The 19,082-nt window shown below is 36.4% G+C and overlaps 1 protein-coding gene and 1 long non-coding RNA gene across 5 annotated transcripts in view; one reads left to right on the top strand and one right to left on the bottom strand.

Moving 5' to 3' along the window:
• The window catches only part of LOC126278033 (ATP-binding cassette sub-family G member 4-like), a 448,565-nt gene extending 436,515 nt beyond the window's left edge, over nucleotides 1-12,050 (top strand). For all 3 annotated transcript variants that reach the window (XM_049977774.1, XM_049977775.1, XM_049977773.1), the window contains 5 exons: nucleotides 2,349-2,524; nucleotides 2,657-2,825; nucleotides 2,918-3,018; nucleotides 9,631-9,786; nucleotides 9,926-12,050. In XM_049977774.1, coding sequence (XP_049833731.1) covers nucleotides 2,349-2,524; nucleotides 2,657-2,825; nucleotides 2,918-3,018; nucleotides 9,631-9,786; nucleotides 9,926-10,270 — 947 coding nt within the window. In that variant the 3' untranslated portion in view covers nucleotides 10,271-12,050. The remainder of the gene's footprint in view (nucleotides 1-2,348; nucleotides 2,525-2,656; nucleotides 2,826-2,917; nucleotides 3,019-9,630; nucleotides 9,787-9,925) is intronic.
• A 3,118-nt stretch (nucleotides 12,051-15,168) lies between these two features.
• LOC126278034 (uncharacterized) overlaps nucleotides 15,169-19,082 on the bottom strand; it is a 51,570-nt gene continuing 47,656 nt past the window's right edge. For both annotated transcript variants that reach the window (XR_007550635.1, XR_007550633.1), the window contains exon 5: nucleotides 15,169-15,605. This is a non-coding gene — a long non-coding RNA (uncharacterized LOC126278034). The remainder of the gene's footprint in view (nucleotides 15,606-19,082) is intronic.

The following is a 19,082-nucleotide window of genomic DNA, read 5'->3' on the forward strand; positions in this document are numbered from 1 at the left end:
GGAGATGCAGAGGATTTATGAAGAGAGAAAGCTGTGGCTGCAGAAACAAGGTGTAGCCTTGACAAAAAAGTTGCTCCCTCTGTTATATAAAACAGTTCCTTTTTATCCTGTCTTGGTAACTTAATATTTACTTGATTACATCAGCTCAAACAATGGAAAATCCAGGATATAATGGAACAATATTATGAGAAGGAAAGTTGCTACTCACCATACAGCGGAGGTGCTGAGTCACTGATAGGCACAACAAAAAGATTTTCACGCTTACAGCATTCGGCCAATGGCATTTGTCAACAATAGACATTAATACGCACACACACAAACACAACTCACACACATGACCAAGTGTGAAAATCTTTTTGTTGTGCCTATCTGGACTCAGCGTCACCACTCTATGGTGAGTAACAGCTTGATTACATTAGTATTTTTGAAAGAAACTGTTACCTATATCTGTCACAACAGAGGCCTTCTTACAATACACTTCTTCTTCTCAAAACATTTTCATAAACCCCCTTCCCCCAACCCCCTCACAAAGCTTTACAGTAAACACCGCTGCTTGATATGTAGCTAACAGGAAATTTCACTCCTTTAATATATTTAAACAGACAATAATTTGTAGGTGTGACTAATGAAGCATATTTTAACTGGGCCTAGCAATTCCTAATTTCTCTGCATTATGTTGGTTGAGAATTTGTTAAATACCTGTGGAGCACAGTATGTAACTTCAGCCTGAAGCCAAGACCTGTGCCTTGTATTTCCATTAAGAGGTAAATTTATTGTGAAATGAACATATGAATTCCAAGAACCTTAAAAACCCTTCTACAAAAATGAGCGATTTTTTTAACTTTACAGAATATTCTTACTGCTTAGTAAATGCTTTATCTACTTTAGAACATTGGTCCAAAACACAATTCCAAATGAAGACCGAGAGCAAAATAAGCCAGCATCCTATTATTTGGGTTAATATAATGACAGATGTTTCTTAGAGAAGAAGATGCTGAACTGAGCATCATTTATTTATTTGTTTGTTGACTTCATTTTAATTTGCTATCCAGCTATCACAAGGAATTTTACATGCAGTGTTTCATTTAGTGTTGACCATTAATGTTTGGTTTTTGTTCGACTGAAACTGCATAACATGTATCCTTGATAAATTAAGAATTAAACTGATTGCTGTCAACCATTTGCAGACCTGTTCAGTGTCAACTGAGCTGCATCTAGTAATGCTCATTTTGGACCCTTGATTAGTATTCATGTGTCATCAACAAACATTACATTTTTTTAAAAACTGTCCTTGAAAATCAATGGAAGATTATGTACGTGGAGGGTTAAGGTGACTAAGTGGAATCAGTACTGATACTTATGGAATTACTATTTTCATTACTGTGACATAATTTGACAATGAAACCCTTTTTTTGTCTGTTATAAAGTAAGAGTCCATCCATATAAAGAGAGATATCTTTAATTCCATATCACTTAGTTCCCCATGTAGAAATTTATCATCTGCACAATCAAAGGAATTAAGGTCACCTAAAACACAAAAAGGATAATTCTTCCTTTTTGGCTCTCCTAGGACATTATTTGTGAGGTCTAGAAATGAAACTGTAGATAGAAAATACCACATTATCTACCGTGGATAACTAGGTAATAGACTATAATGTAGAAGAAATAAAGAAGTGGAGTATCATTATTATTGTCCAGTCATTTGTTTATCTTGTATTTCTTGATTAATACACGGTTCTGAGAAATTTAACCTCCTTACAAGATCGATAACTTTTTGGTTGGGAAACTGGATTTCCATTATAAAGGACTATTATTTAAAAATCTTTTTGTCTAGTCATGGAAGTTACTTTTGCAGTTTCTGATGTTTCACCGGTCTGTATCTACCTATAGATTGGGGGTGAGGTGCCTTGTTTTCTACCATTTAGAAAGAAATGGGTTAATATGATCTTTTGGTTTTTCAAATTACTTTATCTTCTTTGCAGCTGAACCACTTTGTAATTTCTGAAAAGTAACTGTTAACTGAACAGTCATCAGTACCGCACTAAACACCTCGTCCGTGTAACTTATCTTTTCTTAAAGAATACTTTCCTCAGAAGTTTTACTGTAAAATCAAAAAAGTATTTTGCTCCATATAACCAATTAAAAGTTATATTAAAGAAGATATCTGAGAGAAGTAGTAACAAGTGTACCTCACTGTAGAAGCATTCAGTCCTTGGCTAAAAGGGTTTTAAAAAACAGATCTTATAAATGATAAACATGAATAAACTGAATCCCTTTGTTTAGTGTTGTAATAAACTTTTTTTTAAATAATATAGTGCCATTATTTTAACTTGTTTACTATCTTCCAGGTGTCCATGCAAATGGAGTAGTAAAGCCAGGGACAACTAGTGTAACTGTGACAACATCATTATTGGACTCGGATGAAAGTTTCCCAATAGGTCATAGTCCAGGTTTCCCAACATCTGGATATCTGCAGTTTTATATACTGCTGAAAAGAACGTTCCTATCAACTTTCAGAGATAAGGTACTAAAATAATATAATAATAGCAACACAGTTTCTTGCTTTCAAGACAGTTCTAGATTTTTTCTGAATTAATTAGTTCATATTAAAAATTGAAACTGTCTGCAGGGACTAACAAAACTTCTTTTGTTCCAGACACTCACATTAATGAGGTTACTGTCACATGCTGGCCTTGGAATTCTTATAGGAATGATTTATTTTGGCATTGGAAATGAAGCTTCAAAAGTTATTAGCAATGCAGGGTGCATATTTGCATCTGTTCTTTTCCTTACTTTTAATGCAATGATGCCAACTATTCTAACATGTAATAAATAGTTTCTTTCTTAATTTTTAAATACATTTTCAGTATTCACATACTAATTAATGTACTGAATTCCTGAAATTTATTTTTTCTAGTTCCTGTTGAAATGGGAGTCTTTGTGAAGGAGCATTTGAATTACTGGTATTCACTGAAGTCATTTTATTTTGCAAAAACCATGGCTGATCTCCCATTGCAGGTAACAGATATAGTTATAAGTTAAGACAATTTGAAGTTACCATACTTTTACAAGTTCTTCGATTAGTTTGTTACCACTCATACCTTCCCTACCGTTCACTTTCATTAACACCTGTGACACTTATTCTATACATTGTTCCCATATTGTTCTTTTACATAATCTATGTCTATCTACTAAAAGTTTCTGTAATGTTTCATCTATACCACATTTAAATTGATTATATCATTTTCTGTCCATCTGAGCTGCCTGTGCTTTACCTTCTGTTGTTGTTGTTGTGGTCTTCAGTCTGTAGGCTCATTTGGTGCAGCTCTCCAAGCTCTTCTGCTCTGTAGAAGCCTCCTCATCTGTACATAATAACTGGAAACTACATAAATTTGAACTTGCATACTGTGTTCAAGCTTTGGTCTTCCTCTGCAATTTTTGTCTTCTGCACTTCCCTCCATTACCATCTTGATGATTCCTTGAGGCTTCATGATGTTCCCTATCAGCCAGTATCTTCTTCTACTCAAGTTGTGCATAAATTGATTTTTTCTCTTGTTTAATTCACTACCTCTTCATTAGTTATTTGTTCCACCTGTCTAATCTTCAGCATTATTCTGTGTCATTACATTTACAAAGTTTCTGTTGTCTTCTCATCTGAACCATTTATTATCAGTGTTTCACTTCTGTACAAGGCTACACTCCATACAAATACCTTCAGTTAAGATTTCATAATATTTAAATTTATATTTGATGTTACAAATTTCAGAATGCATTTCTTGCTATTGCCAGTCTCTATTTGTATCCTGTCTTCTCTGTCCATCATCATTTCTTTTGCTACCAAAATATCAAAACTCGTCTACTAGTTTCAGTGTCTCATTTCCTCATCAATTCTCTCAGAACTACCTGATTTAATGGTTATGCATTATGTTACCATTGTTTTGCTTTTGTTGATATTTATCCCGTAACCTTTCTTCAATCCACTATCCACTCCTCAAGAGAAAACATAGTCCATTATGAGCTGCAGAGTTTTTAGTTCTCTGTATGTCATAACAGATGTGACATACAAATCAGTCCACTAGACCATATGTGCAACCACTTATGAACATTTGTATGAACTTTATCAAATAGGAACACAATGTTTATATTACATGTAAGAGAACAACTTAAAACATAACTTAAGTATATATGCAACATCCAACCACTGTGGACCCACATCATTCCGTACAAGAACATCTGCTTATTTTCTCAATATATCTGCATGCAGGCAGAAGTCTGAAACAGTTGCCATAGGCTTGAATGAAATAAGGTGAAAATTATATACTCATAAAAGCATTTTTCAGCTATTGACATCCATTTCATCCAACATGTGGTAAGACTACAATAGCCACATTTGTGTGTCTGTGTTCCATCTCTCTGATCAGTGCAGTTATGATACTTTATTTTCATCCTTTCCTCACTATTTCCCTTCTTAATATGCAATGAAACTAAATGTATGGGAATCATTTCATATACAATGTATAGGCTGGCAATAGTGAGCACTGGCTAGAAAAATAGTAGCAAAACGTATCTAAGTTGCAGCTGTAAGGATGCGCTATTTTGTTTCATCCATAGTCAAACTATCCAGACTGTCCTTTCGAAATGTGAGCTCAATATTGAGTCTGCTGTGACTGTTAAAGATAACATTTTGAACTCAAGTTCAACATGTGCTGCAAGTGAAGTTTGCAACATGTTAACAGTAGATCATAATATAATTTCTCATTAATCTAATCACTGTACAAATATTACGTAAAATACCAACTCAGCTGCATATCTTTTATTGTACCACAACTAGTTTCAGACTTTATAGTTTATTTTTAAGTGGTGCAGTAGGAAAATGCACAAGCTGCCATACACAAGTGAGAGTCTTAAATGAAACAGAGGAGCATCTGTAGTATCAGAAATCAACAGTGAACTGCCATAGCATTATTTCTTTATCAACTGAAGTGATATCATAAGAGAAAGGGACAGAGTTATGATACATAGAGATGAAGCATTGACAGGTCATTCAGGACCCTAGGTCAGCGAAGTCAAATAAAAGGGACTGGGGATAAATCAAAGCAAGATTTAAAAATAAAATCTACATCTGCATCTACACCCATACTATGAAGTGCATGGCTGAGGGGACTTCCCACTGAAGCATTTATTAAGATTTCTCCCATTCCATTCATATATGCAGTGTGGAATGAATGATTGTTTAAAGATGCATTGTAAATCAAACATTGTGCTCAGGATTCATATGAGATCAATACATAAGGAGTGTTGTATACTCCTAGACTCATCATTTGAAATGCAACTTCTTGAAAATTTCTAAGTAGGCTTAGTCAGGATGGTTTGTAGCTGCCTTCAGGTGTCTACCAGTTTGGTTTCTTCAGCATCTCTGTGATACTATCCCACAGGTCAAACCAACCTGCGACCATTTGTGCTGGTCTTCTCTGTATAGGTTCAACATCCCTCATTAGTACAACATGGTTTGGGTTCCACACACTTGAACAATATTCTAGGATGGGTCACCCAAGTGTTTTGTAAGCAGTCATCTTTGTAGACTGCGTGCATTTCCTTAGTATTAAATAAATGAACTGCAGTCTGCCAACTGCTTTAGCTACAACTGAGCCTATGTGATTGTTCAATTCCATACCCCTACAAATTTCTACACTAAGCTTATTGATATTGTAGTCATATGATACCACATTTTTTCAGTTTGTGAAGCACATATTTTTATATTTCTGAACATTTAAAGCCAGCTGCTAATCTTTGCATCACTTTGAAATCTTATTAAGATCCAACCTGAATATTTGTGCAGCTGTTTTCAGACAGTACTTCATTACACACTAAATTGACAAAAGTCATAGGACAGTGATATTCACATGTGCATATGACAGTAGTACCACATATACAAGGTGTAAAAGGGCAGTGCAGTGGTGGAGCTGTCATTTGAACTCAGGTGATCCACATGAAAAGGTTTCCACCGTGATGATGGTTGCATAGTGCGAATTAGCAGATTCTGAATATGGAATGGCAGTTGGAGCTAGACACGTGGGACAGTCCATTTCAGAAATCATTAGAAAAATCAATATTCTATGATCCAAAGTGTCAATATTGTGCCAAAACACCAAATTTCAGGCACTACCTATCAGCAGAGACAACAAAGTGGCTGATGGCTTCATGTAACGACCAGGAGCAGCGGCGTTTGTGTAGAGCTGTCAGTGCTAACAGACAAGCAACAATGTGTGAAATGACTGCGGAAGTCAATGTGGAATGTATGACAAATATATCCATTAGGACAGAGCAGTGCACTTTGTGATTAATGGGCTATGGCAGCAGACACTCTACATTAGTGCTTTTGCTAACAGCATGACATTGGCTGCAGTGCCTCTCCTGGGCTCATGACCATATCAGTCAGATCCTACATGACTGGAAAACCATAGTCTGGTCAGATGAGCCCCAATTTCAGTCGGTAACAGCTGACGGTAGGGTTCGAGTGTGGCACAGACCCAACAAAGCGATGAACTCAAGTTGTCAACAAGACACTGTGCAAGGTGATAGTGGCTTCATAATGCTGTGGGCTGTGTTACATAGAATGGACTGAGTCTCTGGTCAAAATGAACTGACCATTGACTGTAAATGGTTATGTGCAGGTACTTTGAGAAATTCTGCAGCCAAACATGGACTTCTTGTTCCCAAACAATGATGGAAGCTGGTGATTGTTCCATAATGCTGTGGGCTATGATTACATGGAATGGACTGCATCCTCTAGTCTATTACATGAAATGGACTGGGTCCTCTGGTCTAACAAAACTGATCATTGAGTGGAAATGGTTGTTTTCAGCAACTTGAAGACCATTTGCAGCCATTTGCAATGGAAGTTTTGTGGATTACAACATACCATGTCATCGGAACACAATCTTTCACAACTGATTAGAAGAAAATTCTGTACAGTTCAAACAAATGATTTGGTCACCCAGATTGCCCAACATGAATCCCACCAAAAATTTATAGGATATAATCAAGAGGTCAGTTCATGTGCAAAATCATGCACCAGAAACACTTTTGCAATTATTAATAGCTCTGGGGTCAGCATGGTTCAATATTTCTGCAGGGGACTTCCTATGACTTGTTGGATCCATGCCATGTTGAGTTTCCACACTACACTGAGCAAACTGAGGTCCAACATGATATTAGGAGATATCTTGTAACTTTTGTCACCTCAGTGTAGATAACTACACCACGAGTGAAAATTCTGAACTTACAGTTAATATTGTCTGAAAATTCATTAATATACAATATAAATCCCAACTCTCTTCCCTGGGCCACACCCGACTGTCTTGATCCATTGTCTTCAGGACGTCGTGAGAAAATTGGGAGTTACACATGATTGATGTTTTTTGGAATCCATGCTGGTTGTCAAGGAAAAGATCATTCTGTTCAAGATATATAATTTCATTTGCATTCAGAGTATATTCTGATAATACAACAAATTAATACCAAGGATTTCAGACATTAGTTTCATGGTGTACCTCTGCTACTCTTCATGTAGATGGTGTGACCTGTGTTTTCTTTTGAACACTGGACATGGTTTTTTATTCAATAGTTCTTTGGTAAATTATGCTTAAAATAGGGTCTAACTCAGCTGCAAATTTGACATTGAATCTGATAGAGATATTGTTGAGCCCTGGAGTTTTGTTTAATGTTTCTGACTGCAGCTGTTTCTCAACACCACCGACATTCTATCGGTATTACCCATCTTTGCAGTGGTGTGAAAATGAAATAAGGCAACACTGCTGAACCTTTATTTGTGAACAAACATTTGGAAATGCAGTTCAGTATTTGTGTTTTTCCAATGAGTGTCTGGAAACTAATTTTGTTGCCACTAACAGCCTCTGTATATGACTGGAATTTCTTAGAATTTTATGAGAGATCCTTCAATGATATTCTGCTATGATAGTCATTGATGGCTTCATGAATTGCCCCCTTGACAGTTACACACATTTAATTCAGTAACTCCTTATCTATAGCTGTCTGCATTGTTTTACATCTTTTACACTGTAGTCTCTGTTTCTATAGAACTTTCTTTATAGTGACTGCATACCATGGAGGGTTCTTCCCATCATGTGCTGGTCTATGCAGGACGTTTCTATCAGATGCGTGGTCACTTGCATGGTCTGTTGTTTTTTCAAATGTCAACCAAAGTTCTTCTATATGTTCCTCTTCAGAGCTTAAAGTTTTGGTTGCCCTTTGTACTTTGGCAATCATTGTTGCTACAATAGCCTTATGGTCTTTGATATCAGTTTCAATGTTGATATGCTCAAAGAGGTCAGGTCTGTTAGTTGCTGTCAAATCCAATATATTTCCGCCACATGTGAGCCTCCAAACAATCTGTACTTGACAGTTCCTGAAGAAGGAATTTATTAATGTGTTGTAGGATGTTTGTCATGCCCACCACTTATAAAGCTGTAATTTTACCAACTGACTGTTGGATGAGTGAAATTTGATTGAATGATGACAGTATGATTAGGAAACCTATATCCTTGAGAAATTATGTTTTCTCTAGATTTCTTGGTTACATCTAGAGGCAAGTTTGGATATCGGTAGAAAGAACTGATTATAAGTTTGTGTTCACCCTTGATGCAGTGTCTTGTTCAGATAGTCTTTCAAGCAGTTTCGATTTCTTTCTTAATGGATTTGCGGTTTTGTCTGGTGCAACAAATACTCCACTTCCATTTCTCATTTGCCTATCCTTTCTGTATACACTTAAATTTTCCTCAAAAATCTCACTTCCATCAATTTCAGGTTTTAATCAGCTTTCTGTGCCTAGTATTATGTGAGCTGCACTGTTCTTTAGGAGTGCTTCAAATTATGACACTTTTTTTATGAATGCTTGAGCAGTTAATCTCTAGGATTTTAATACTCTTAGCACAAGGGACATTTCTCTGGATCTTGTAATGAACTTCAAGATCTGGAACATCTTTTATTATCTACATTGGGTGGAGACTTATCTAATGCAGAAAAATCTTGTGTTTACAGACACAGACAGTTACCTGCCTCTCATGAGTACACCTGACCCATTTAAGGAGACCCTACAGTTCGCAACCCTGTGATACAATTCCAAAAAGTCAGTAGGTCCACAAACAAGAATAAGAACTTAGCTAGCTTTTGCACAAATACTACTTCAGAACTGTAGCGTACACATACACAGATATACACCTGTTTGGTTACATTGTCCTGGCTGACTTCACTGTGCTGGCAACTTATCAAATTACTGAAGTTGATCAAACAGTTTTATACTGGCATTGATAAAACCAGAGTCACAAAGATAGCCCTGATTTGTTAACAGAAACAAACTCAATGAACAAGTATGAAAATGTGGACAAGAAAAGGAAAAGAGTGAAACATAAAAACCTCACAAACGTGAGTCACAGGTACAGTGGCAAGTGGAGGAAATTGACGTAATAATTGGAGGTGCAAATACAGAATAATTTTTTTTTATTGAGCTCAGTAAGTTAGTGACTTCAATTGAAGTAGTTTTTTAAGTTTGTTATTAACTGTAATGTGTAAAGCTGTAAGGCTAATTCTATATTATTTCTCTTTTTCCAGTCTTTGTGTTCTGTTGTGTATGTTACGATAGTTTACTTCATGACGTCACAGCCACATGAAACAAAGAGGTTTTTTATGGTGCTGAGCATGTGTGTACTTACATCATTAGTGGCACAGAGTCTGGGTCTGCTTGTGGGAGCCTCCATGAGCATAGAGGTATTGTGGAAGATTTTTTTTTCCAGAATTACTATAATTTGAAATTTTGAGTTCTTATCAAAAATGAATGAATTTACCTAATGTAAAGTGTAAAGCATTTTAATCAGTTGTATATATATCTATTCTTTTTCTGTTTCAGAATGGCATATTCTTTGGCCCAGCATCTTCTGTGCCAATAATATTATTTTCAGGCTTCTTTGTGACATTTAGTGCACTTCCAAAATATTTACAATGGGTTCCATACATAAGTTATGTTCGATATGGCTTTGAAGGAACCATGGTTGCACTGTACGGTCATGGACGCCCAAAACTGAAATGTTCGGAGATGTATTGCCATTTCAAAAATCCCAAGAAATATCTGGAAGAACTCGACATGGGGGAAGCTGTGTACTGGATTGATGCAGTGGCACTTGTTGGGTTCTTTATCCTTATAAGATTTGTAACATACTGGGTATTTCGCTGGAAGCTTCATATGAAGCGCTGAAGAAAAGTGGCTGTGATCTGAAGCTGGTGGTACCGTTAATCTGCCTTCTCATACATGACAGTGCTGCGTAATATGAAGTCTTGCTTAGAAGTATGGCTTTCTGCTGCAAGGTGAATCGGCATAAAAATGTCATTTTATGCATAAATGTAAATGTATGAGGTACTTTTTATGGACCTGGACAACTTTTTTATTGTCACATGACGTACTGCTTTTGTAATTAAATCTCATTTTAGTGAATGAAAAAGAACTAGTATTGCTGATTCTACAGCATACTGTAAATAGTTTTACATTACTTATGCTACTGACTGTATTTGTTTCATGACGTGAAATACACATCACAGTAATATCAAGTACTTGCTTATCTAACTTACCAGTGGTTAATGAAGTTAAATATCTACAGTAAATACTGTTTAAATATCTGAAGAACTGAATTTCTCAATAATCTCGTCCATGATCTTATGAATAGAAATATTTCCCACATAAATTTAAAGATCTTGAGTAAATTCAAAACTGTGATACAGAATCTGCATCTGACATAGAACTGTCTTGTAAGTGCAGTACAGATAGAACTCAGTGGCAAGACAAAGTACTGCATAAGAACAATAGAGAATTTATTTACTTTTTAATTCCATTGGAATTCACTATTTTTGTGCTGACTGGGTAGTATTCAATTTCAATTAAACAAACTTCATACATTTATAGTTCTACTTAAACTTTCGTGGAGCGCCTGTAAATGTTTTAATTTTTGGCGTTGTAATACATTTACAATAACAACAAGTTAATTTAAAAGAAATAATTCCTTTTGTGATATACATGTTTCAACATTGACAGGTATGTTGAGACAGGATCGCACAAAAGAGAAGCTCATTCACGATACTGAAAACAATAAACTGATCTGAATTTTTGTTACGGACTTTTCTTTTCCCTGAGAAGAGAGGCCTATGAAAATTAGCACGATGATAACAATTAACGAAATAAATAAACTTTAAGGCCTGAAAAAAATGCAGTGTTGAACTTAGTGACAGTAGTAAGCGATCACAAAAACAAAAAAAATTAGTTTGTCATCTGTCAGCAAGCTGATCCTTTTTTCAGTAATTACTTTGATATGCTTCATATTTTTGTCAGTCATTTAATTTACATCATTGTTGCTTGCATTAGTATAAATAATAATAACATCCAATTGCAAAACGTAGCTTTGTAAATTATTCAGGAACTACACAAAAAAGCATTACCTGACAGGTCTTTTTTTAACTTTAGCTATTTTGTATGAGAATATATATCACTTTGAGTTAAAAAATGCAAGTCTCACAAAAAATAGTGCAAGAAACTGTTTCATCAGAAAAAGTTGCTATGCACATTGACACTTAAATATTTACATCTTGTAATTTTAAGCTAATAGTACAAAAAATTGTATCTAAAAAGCAATCCAAATTGTAAACTGTATATCTAAAATTTCCAGCTCTAGAACTTTGTTTCATTTCTTTCTTAGTTTATTGAGAGAGTATATTTAGCAGTGATAAAGCCACTTTATGGTGTCTTCATTTAAAACCAGTGAATGTTTACTTGTCATAAGCAATAACAACTTTGTGTTGAAATTTTAAAAGTGAACTTTCAAAGCTTGGAACTACAAATACTCTGCATAATGTGATAAACTGAATTTGCAGTTTTGTATGGTACTATATGTGAATAATGATACAAACTTTGTATAAATTATATTTGGGACCATACAATAGACAATTATGTGTTACATGTAATAAATTGTGTGTACTTTGTTTATTTATTTATTTGTGTGCATCTTTTTTGTGAAGTCATTCCTTAATTATCTATCCAGAAGAATGACAGTCTTTACAACATAATCCTGTTTATCTTTGAAAACTCTATGTTTTCACTGCTTAAGATGCTGAGAAAGAGGTTCAAACTATTTGAAGCAATTTCATATTTATTTTACATGTTGACGTACTTGTAAGTCAGATAGCTGGCACATTTATCCTATAGAGGTATAATGAGAGTGAAGCCTAATTGGCATGTTTATTATCTTATGAAATAGATTTTATATTACGTATTTTTTTAGAATGTAAAAACACTTAAATAATTCTTCTAAAAGTTACAGATATTGCAGTTATCACCATTTCCTATTCACTGTGTATCACAGACTTCTATACAATAAAATTTATCATTTTAAGAAGATGCTTGAAATGATCTTTGCATATTCTTTCAATCTGGACCTTTTCTCCCAATCATTTTTAGGTATAAATGAAAATAGTGTACATATTACACAAATATTTTCTTTGCTTTTGTGAATGTAAACATTCCTTTTACACAGGAAGAAAGGTTTAGATGAAACACATATATACTGGTACTATGGCACACTGTACTCTTCACAAGGAAATTTGTGTGCCTAGGGAACAGTGATGTAGTAAGTCACAGATAAACCTAACAGAAATGCTTCCACATATGAATGTGTGCTCAAAAGTAATGCCTCTAAATTTTTTTAACTAAAAACTCTTGAAGATTTTTCAATAAAACAAACTTTATTAACATTCTACATCTTTATTCTTCATGTCAACATTATTTCTCAACATTGTCAGCCTGTCGATGAACACGTTTCTCCCAACAAAAGACCAATTTGTTGACACAATCACTGGAGAATGCCTGACTTTGTTTACAGAGCCATAACGTTACCTATGCTTGCACTGTTTCATCACTATCAAAGCGAAGTCCTCAAAGGGGTTCTTAAAGTTTAGGAAACATGAAAAACGGATGGAGCCAAGTTGGGACTGTATGCGGGATGAATGATGACAGTGAACCCAAAGGGTCAGATTAAACAATGGAAAATCCAGGATGAAATAATGACAATATTATGAAAGGGACAGATTGCTACTCACCATATAATAGAGATGTTGAGTCACAGACATGTACAATAAAAATACTTTTAAAATCTTTTTGTTATGCCTGTCTGTGACTCGGCATTTCCACTATATGGTGAGTAGAAATCTATCCTTTTCATAATATTGTTAAAGCACCAGATTGTTGCAGGTTTCACAGCCCTTATGTGTGCTCTGGCATTGTCATGCTGAATGAAAGGGTTCTTTGTGTGTGCATGAAATTTTCTACAGCCAAACACTCGATTACAGCATGCAGTTTTTTCATGCACTGACATAGTTATGTTACACACTGCCATGTTACACATTACAATTCAGAGTCCTCTAGCTACATCAGAGGGAAGGCCAACTGAGTAATATGCAAGCCATGTAATACCTCAACTGATATTGGACTGATACTGAGAACAGAATAAAAATTCAGAAGTGTTACTTTTCAGCACACCTTCATACTACGTTGACTATTTAGTCATACTGATTATATTCTGCTTGTTTGCACATTTATCTGGTGTGACAGCTGTTATTATCAATTCTTTATTTTTCCATTTTTAGCTTACTGCAATAAAAAGAATAGTGTTTCCAGAAATATTTTGCTTTCATTTATTTATAACACATTTTCTGTGGACATTCTGAAAATTGTAACTCTCTCTATCTGCTTGTACTACTGGCCGTGTGTGTGTGTGTGTGTGTGTGTGTGTGTGTGTGTGTGAGTGAGAGAGAGAGAGAGAGAGAGAGAGAGAGAGAGAGAGAGAGAGAGAGAGGTGCTCTTGGCAGTTGTCAACGACATCACCAGCTGCATTCCAATAAGTTATTTGAACACCAGGAGTGTACAAGCAGGAGCGGGTTGTGTCTACCTTTCATCTTGATCATGGCTTGAACTTGCTGGGGTCGCTTTCAGTGAGGTGTCTTTGGCAGAGTGACAGTCCATTCTTCACCAAGGGCCATATACAGAGAAGATGTTGGATGCTGGGGTCTGGAGACAAATCGACATTCTAACTCATCCCAAAGGAGTTCCACTGGTTTCAAGTTTGGACCCTGGGCAGACCAGTCTGCTTCAGGAGTGATATTGCCTACAAACCTTTGCCTAACAGATGCTGCTTTATGAGAGGGTACAATGTCATGTTGATACAAACAGTAATCATCTCTGAACTGTTCCTCTACTTTACACAGTACATAATGCTGTAAAATTTGTTCTCACCCTTCTGCATTTACCATTTTCCTAAGTGCAATAATGTGATCACTCCATGAGCACAAAAAAAACAGCTCTCATGCCATAAAACCATCTCCTCCACTCTTCACTGTTGACACTTCATATGCCAGCTGGTAAAGTTCTCAAGAGCATTTGCCAAACCCAAACCTATTCTTTTCAACTCCCTACTCAGTCATTGTGCTATGTAGTCTGCTGATAGCACTTTGGAATTCACAAGTAATTCCTTCTTCTGATTTCATTTGATTTTTATAGCCACCCTTGGCAGTGTTAAATGATTCTTGTTTAACAGTACATGAGATCTACCTGATCTTGGTGTAGCTGTGGTTGTTCGTTCATATTTCCTGTTCACAGTCACATCACCAACAGTTAGTTGATTTCGTCAGCTTTAGAAGAGCTGAAATGCTCCTGATGAATATATTACTCACGTAATGTTTGAAGTCACAGAGCTCTCCTGATATATTGGTTCTGTTTTTATATTGACAATGCAACATTCCCCACCTCCACTTCATGTGACATTTAGTGGTTAATTCAGCATTATATAGGGATGACAGGATACTTTTGATAACACAGTGCATATATCAGGCAAATTAATAAAATGTTACAAAGTTCCACATGCAGAGAATGTTTCAAAAACAGATATTGTGTTACATTACAGAGTGGGGCATTACCAACCTGGATTTACCTCAGTGGTTTCACTGCTACTTCCCAGTGTCTGGTTGCTCTGCTGGAAACTGTTTATAAGTTTTAAATGACAGGTGCAACACTGCATTAGTTAGTCACATGAAAACTATCAAGTCTATATTATTGATTGACTGCATAACTGGAGCAGAATTGTTCATGTTTTGAGGAAAACTCTTATTGAGTCATAACACAAGTGACTATATGATGTTACTAAAATGATTTCCAAATGCATACCAACTGAGGCATTGTTCATTACTCACATTTATAGATGTGCATTAGATTAAATTTCAAAATATGGGGATACATGTTGGCTACTGACAAAAATGAGATCAATTTAGAGGATACAGTATTAAGCTGGGTACAATGAGTCTGTCTAACTTGAAGTGTTACAGCTCAACTTGTGAGTTGTAACTGAGTCAACAACTTCACTACTGATCTGCCATCCTAATGCTTTTGTGATAACTTTTACCTTTATTATTTTCTTACAGTCACCTTCTTATAGTTTCTTGAAGCTGTGGACCTGCTATTCAGCACCATTCCTTGTACCATGTGACTCCTTCTCCACCTGCAGAGGATCAAGGGCTGTAAGAGAGCTAGCTACAAAATGATGTAACTAGTTTTTACAGTATTTCTGTAATTTGTTGTTTTTAGAAAACAATTACAACACTGGGTCACAGACCTCTTATTAATTAGAACAATATCTCCAACATAAATCTCAGAACAGAAAGAATGTAATGGCATTCTACTTCAAGTGTTTTCATCTCTTTCTGGGTAGTGTCACTGTAGGCAATGCCTCTTGTTCTCTACCTTGCAAAACACTGCCCAGCCATGACACCAAAGCACAAGCAAACCTTCACAGCACGTGGAGAAGCTCAGTCACTCTTGTACCTTAGTGATGTTCTGCACTCACGTCTCACTCTAACTCTGTGCAACCATGAAACCAATACACACACAGTATGAAGTCCTCCCCATACTAACTAACTAAATAACATTTTATACACTATTATCTTTTATCCGATTCCGAAGAAGAGGTGAAACACGTATTTCTAAATGAAAAATGTATACCACCACGAACTACAGGTTGGATAATGAGAAAATTAACAAAATTACAAGAACTATGTTATGAATATAATGCATACTTCAACAGAGTTTCACATTTCCTGTACATGTTATTCTCTGAATCAAATAATTAGCAAACTTACATGTTATACTAGCACAGGTGAGCATTTTTGTAACACTATGTCTGAAGTGGATTTTACAAATTATCACCTGTTTTAAATCAAAGGTTCTGCAAAACAAAAATTTTAATTATTAATAACTTTTGAAATAAGAAATTTTTGTAAAAGTATGATGTCTACTGGAAAGAGGAACAAAACATTCTGTAGAGATAAAAAATGCTTAATAATATTTTAACTAAACTAACATATTGAAAGGGATAGATGGGTACTTACCATAAAGATGACATGATGAGCACAACAAAAAGAAATATATTAAGCTTTCAGCCAAAGCCTTCTTCAGAAAAGAAAGAACATGTGTGTGTGTGTGTGTGTGTGTGTGTGTGTGTGTGTGCGCGCGTGAGCACGCGCGCACTCTCTCTCTCTCTCTCTCTCTCTCTCTCTCTCTCTCTGACACACACACACACACACACACACACACACACACACACACACACACACACACAAGGAAGCAAACCTCATGCACACAAATGACTGCTACCTGCAGCCACTCCTGCCAGAACACAACAGATGCATTGAATGAAAGCCGCGGTTTGGAGTGGGGCAAGGAAAGGGGCCACATAGCACGGTACAATTGGTGGGAGAGGGGGGGGGGAGGGGGGAGAAGTCAACACTGTCTAGCAGAGCATGCAGGTTCTAGATGGCAACATGACAAGAATGTCAAGCGCACTGTCAAGAGGCTGTGGGAAGAGAAGAGGAGAAATGAGCAGTGGAGAAGGGGCAAAGAAGAGCAAAAGCCAAGTGGGTGCTTTGGCAGAGAGCGGCACACAAGGAGGATGAGGGAACATTACTGAGAGGTAGTGATAGGATGGGTGGGTAGAGGGTATGAGGACATTAAGTTACTATAGGCTGAGACCAGGATAATTTGGGGAGCAGAGAATATTTGGTAAGGATAAATCCTATTTACATGATTCAGAAAAGAATTATCCTTAAAGCACATTCTCCAATTCCAAAGTCATCTCGCTCTCAACCTATGGCAACCTACAGTTCTCACACCGTCCACCCAACAGTTTCCACCCCCTCTGTCCTATCACCTTCTCCAATTTCATGTCCCCTCACCCTCATTGTGTACCGCTCATGGCCAATGCACCCAGCAGTCTTTTCCCCTTTCCTGCTCCGTCGCCCCCTTCTCCTCTCCTTCCCCACAGCCTCTCAGCACTGTGCCTGACACCCTTGCCCCACCATCATCTAGTTCCTACACACCCCACGAGACAGTGCTGATTTATCCCCTGCCCCCCCCCCCCAGTCATACCCAGCTATCCCCCCACCCCCACCCCCACCCCACATTCCTGGTGGCTGCTTTCATTCAACATGACAGTTGCATTCCGGCCAGAGCGGCCGGAGATAGTGGTCAGTCATATATGCTTGCCTGTGTGAACATGGGTGTGTTTTCTTTCTGAAGTATGCCTTTGTCAAAAGCTCAATGTGTCACAGATTTTTTTGTTGTGCCTATCTGCAACTCAACATGACATCTCTACAATGAGTAGCACTCTACCATTTTCATAATGTTGTTGATACCCCAGCCTATACTTTCCATTATTTTAAATAAATTATTTTTTGATAAACTAATTATGGTGTTGTTACAAATTATGAAATTTCTTAGTGAATAACAAAGTTTTGTGAACATCAGCTTGAACAAGAAACTGGATATTTCACATAACTACAGCATATTTATTATATACATAGTGGAAAAAAAGAAAAGAATAGATACTGAAGCAGTTGGATTGTCGTAAATGGAGCTAACCCCACATAGTTACATTTCACAAGGAGAATATAGAGAAGTTGATGAAGATAACTTAATAGCAACTCGTGCATTCGTAAGAAAGGTATGCATGAACACTAGATCAAACAGTGACTATACTGCAGAAAAATCCCATTACTCACATCATTTTTTATATTAGCTTGCAAAATTAATAGTACTGTGTGCCTGGAAAAGAATGTACACTGTTTTTGTTAGTTAGTCAGTTAATTAGTTACATGTTTAACAGACAAACAGTTTGGAAAGTACTTTTGTATATGTTTACCGAAAACAGTCTTGAGCAGCCAGTTCAGTAGCCCATACAAAATGGAAATATTTCAGATCTTGTAACTACAGGCAGGCCTGCCCTAATCAACAGTGTCAGTAGAGAGACAGGCATAAGTGACCATGATGTCATCATAGTGACTTTGGTACTTAAAAATAATAAAACAGTCAATAAGGGCAGGAGTGTATTTTTGCTAGGAAGAGCTGATAGACAGTTGTTAACATCCCACTTAGACAATGAATTGATATAATTTCCAATATGTTGGATGTAGAGAAACTATGGGCAAAGTTTAAATTCGTAAGTCACACTCTAGAGAAGTATGTACTGAGCAGGTGGATTCAAGGATGAAAAGGACCCACTGTGGTTTAACAAAAAAAATTCGAAGAATGCTGAGGAAGCAAAGACTGTTGCACTCTTAGTTCAAAATAGTGTCCCCAAATGTTGACAGGCAAAAGTTAATAGAAATTTGTGTGTCCATAAAAAGAACAATGAGCAAAGCTTGCAACAACAACCACTATCATATCTTACCAAGAGATCTTGCCAAGAACCCAAGAAAATTATGGTCCTAAGTAAAATTGCTAAGTGGGTCTAAGTTACTCATTAACCAGTCTGGGGTGGCAGTAGAAAATAACAAACATAAAGCCAGTTTTAAATTTCACACTTTAAGAAAAGTTCAAGCAGGAGAATCATACAAACATACTATTGTTTGGCCATCACAGAGACTCCCATAAGGAGGATATAGTAGTAAATATCCCTGTCATAAAGAAAGAACTGAAAGAGTTG

Source organism: Schistocerca gregaria, chromosome 6 (assembly GCF_023897955.1).
Source record: "Schistocerca gregaria isolate iqSchGreg1 chromosome 6, iqSchGreg1.2, whole genome shotgun sequence".
In the NCBI taxonomy this organism is placed as follows: Eukaryota; Metazoa; Arthropoda; class Insecta; order Orthoptera; family Acrididae; genus Schistocerca; species Schistocerca gregaria.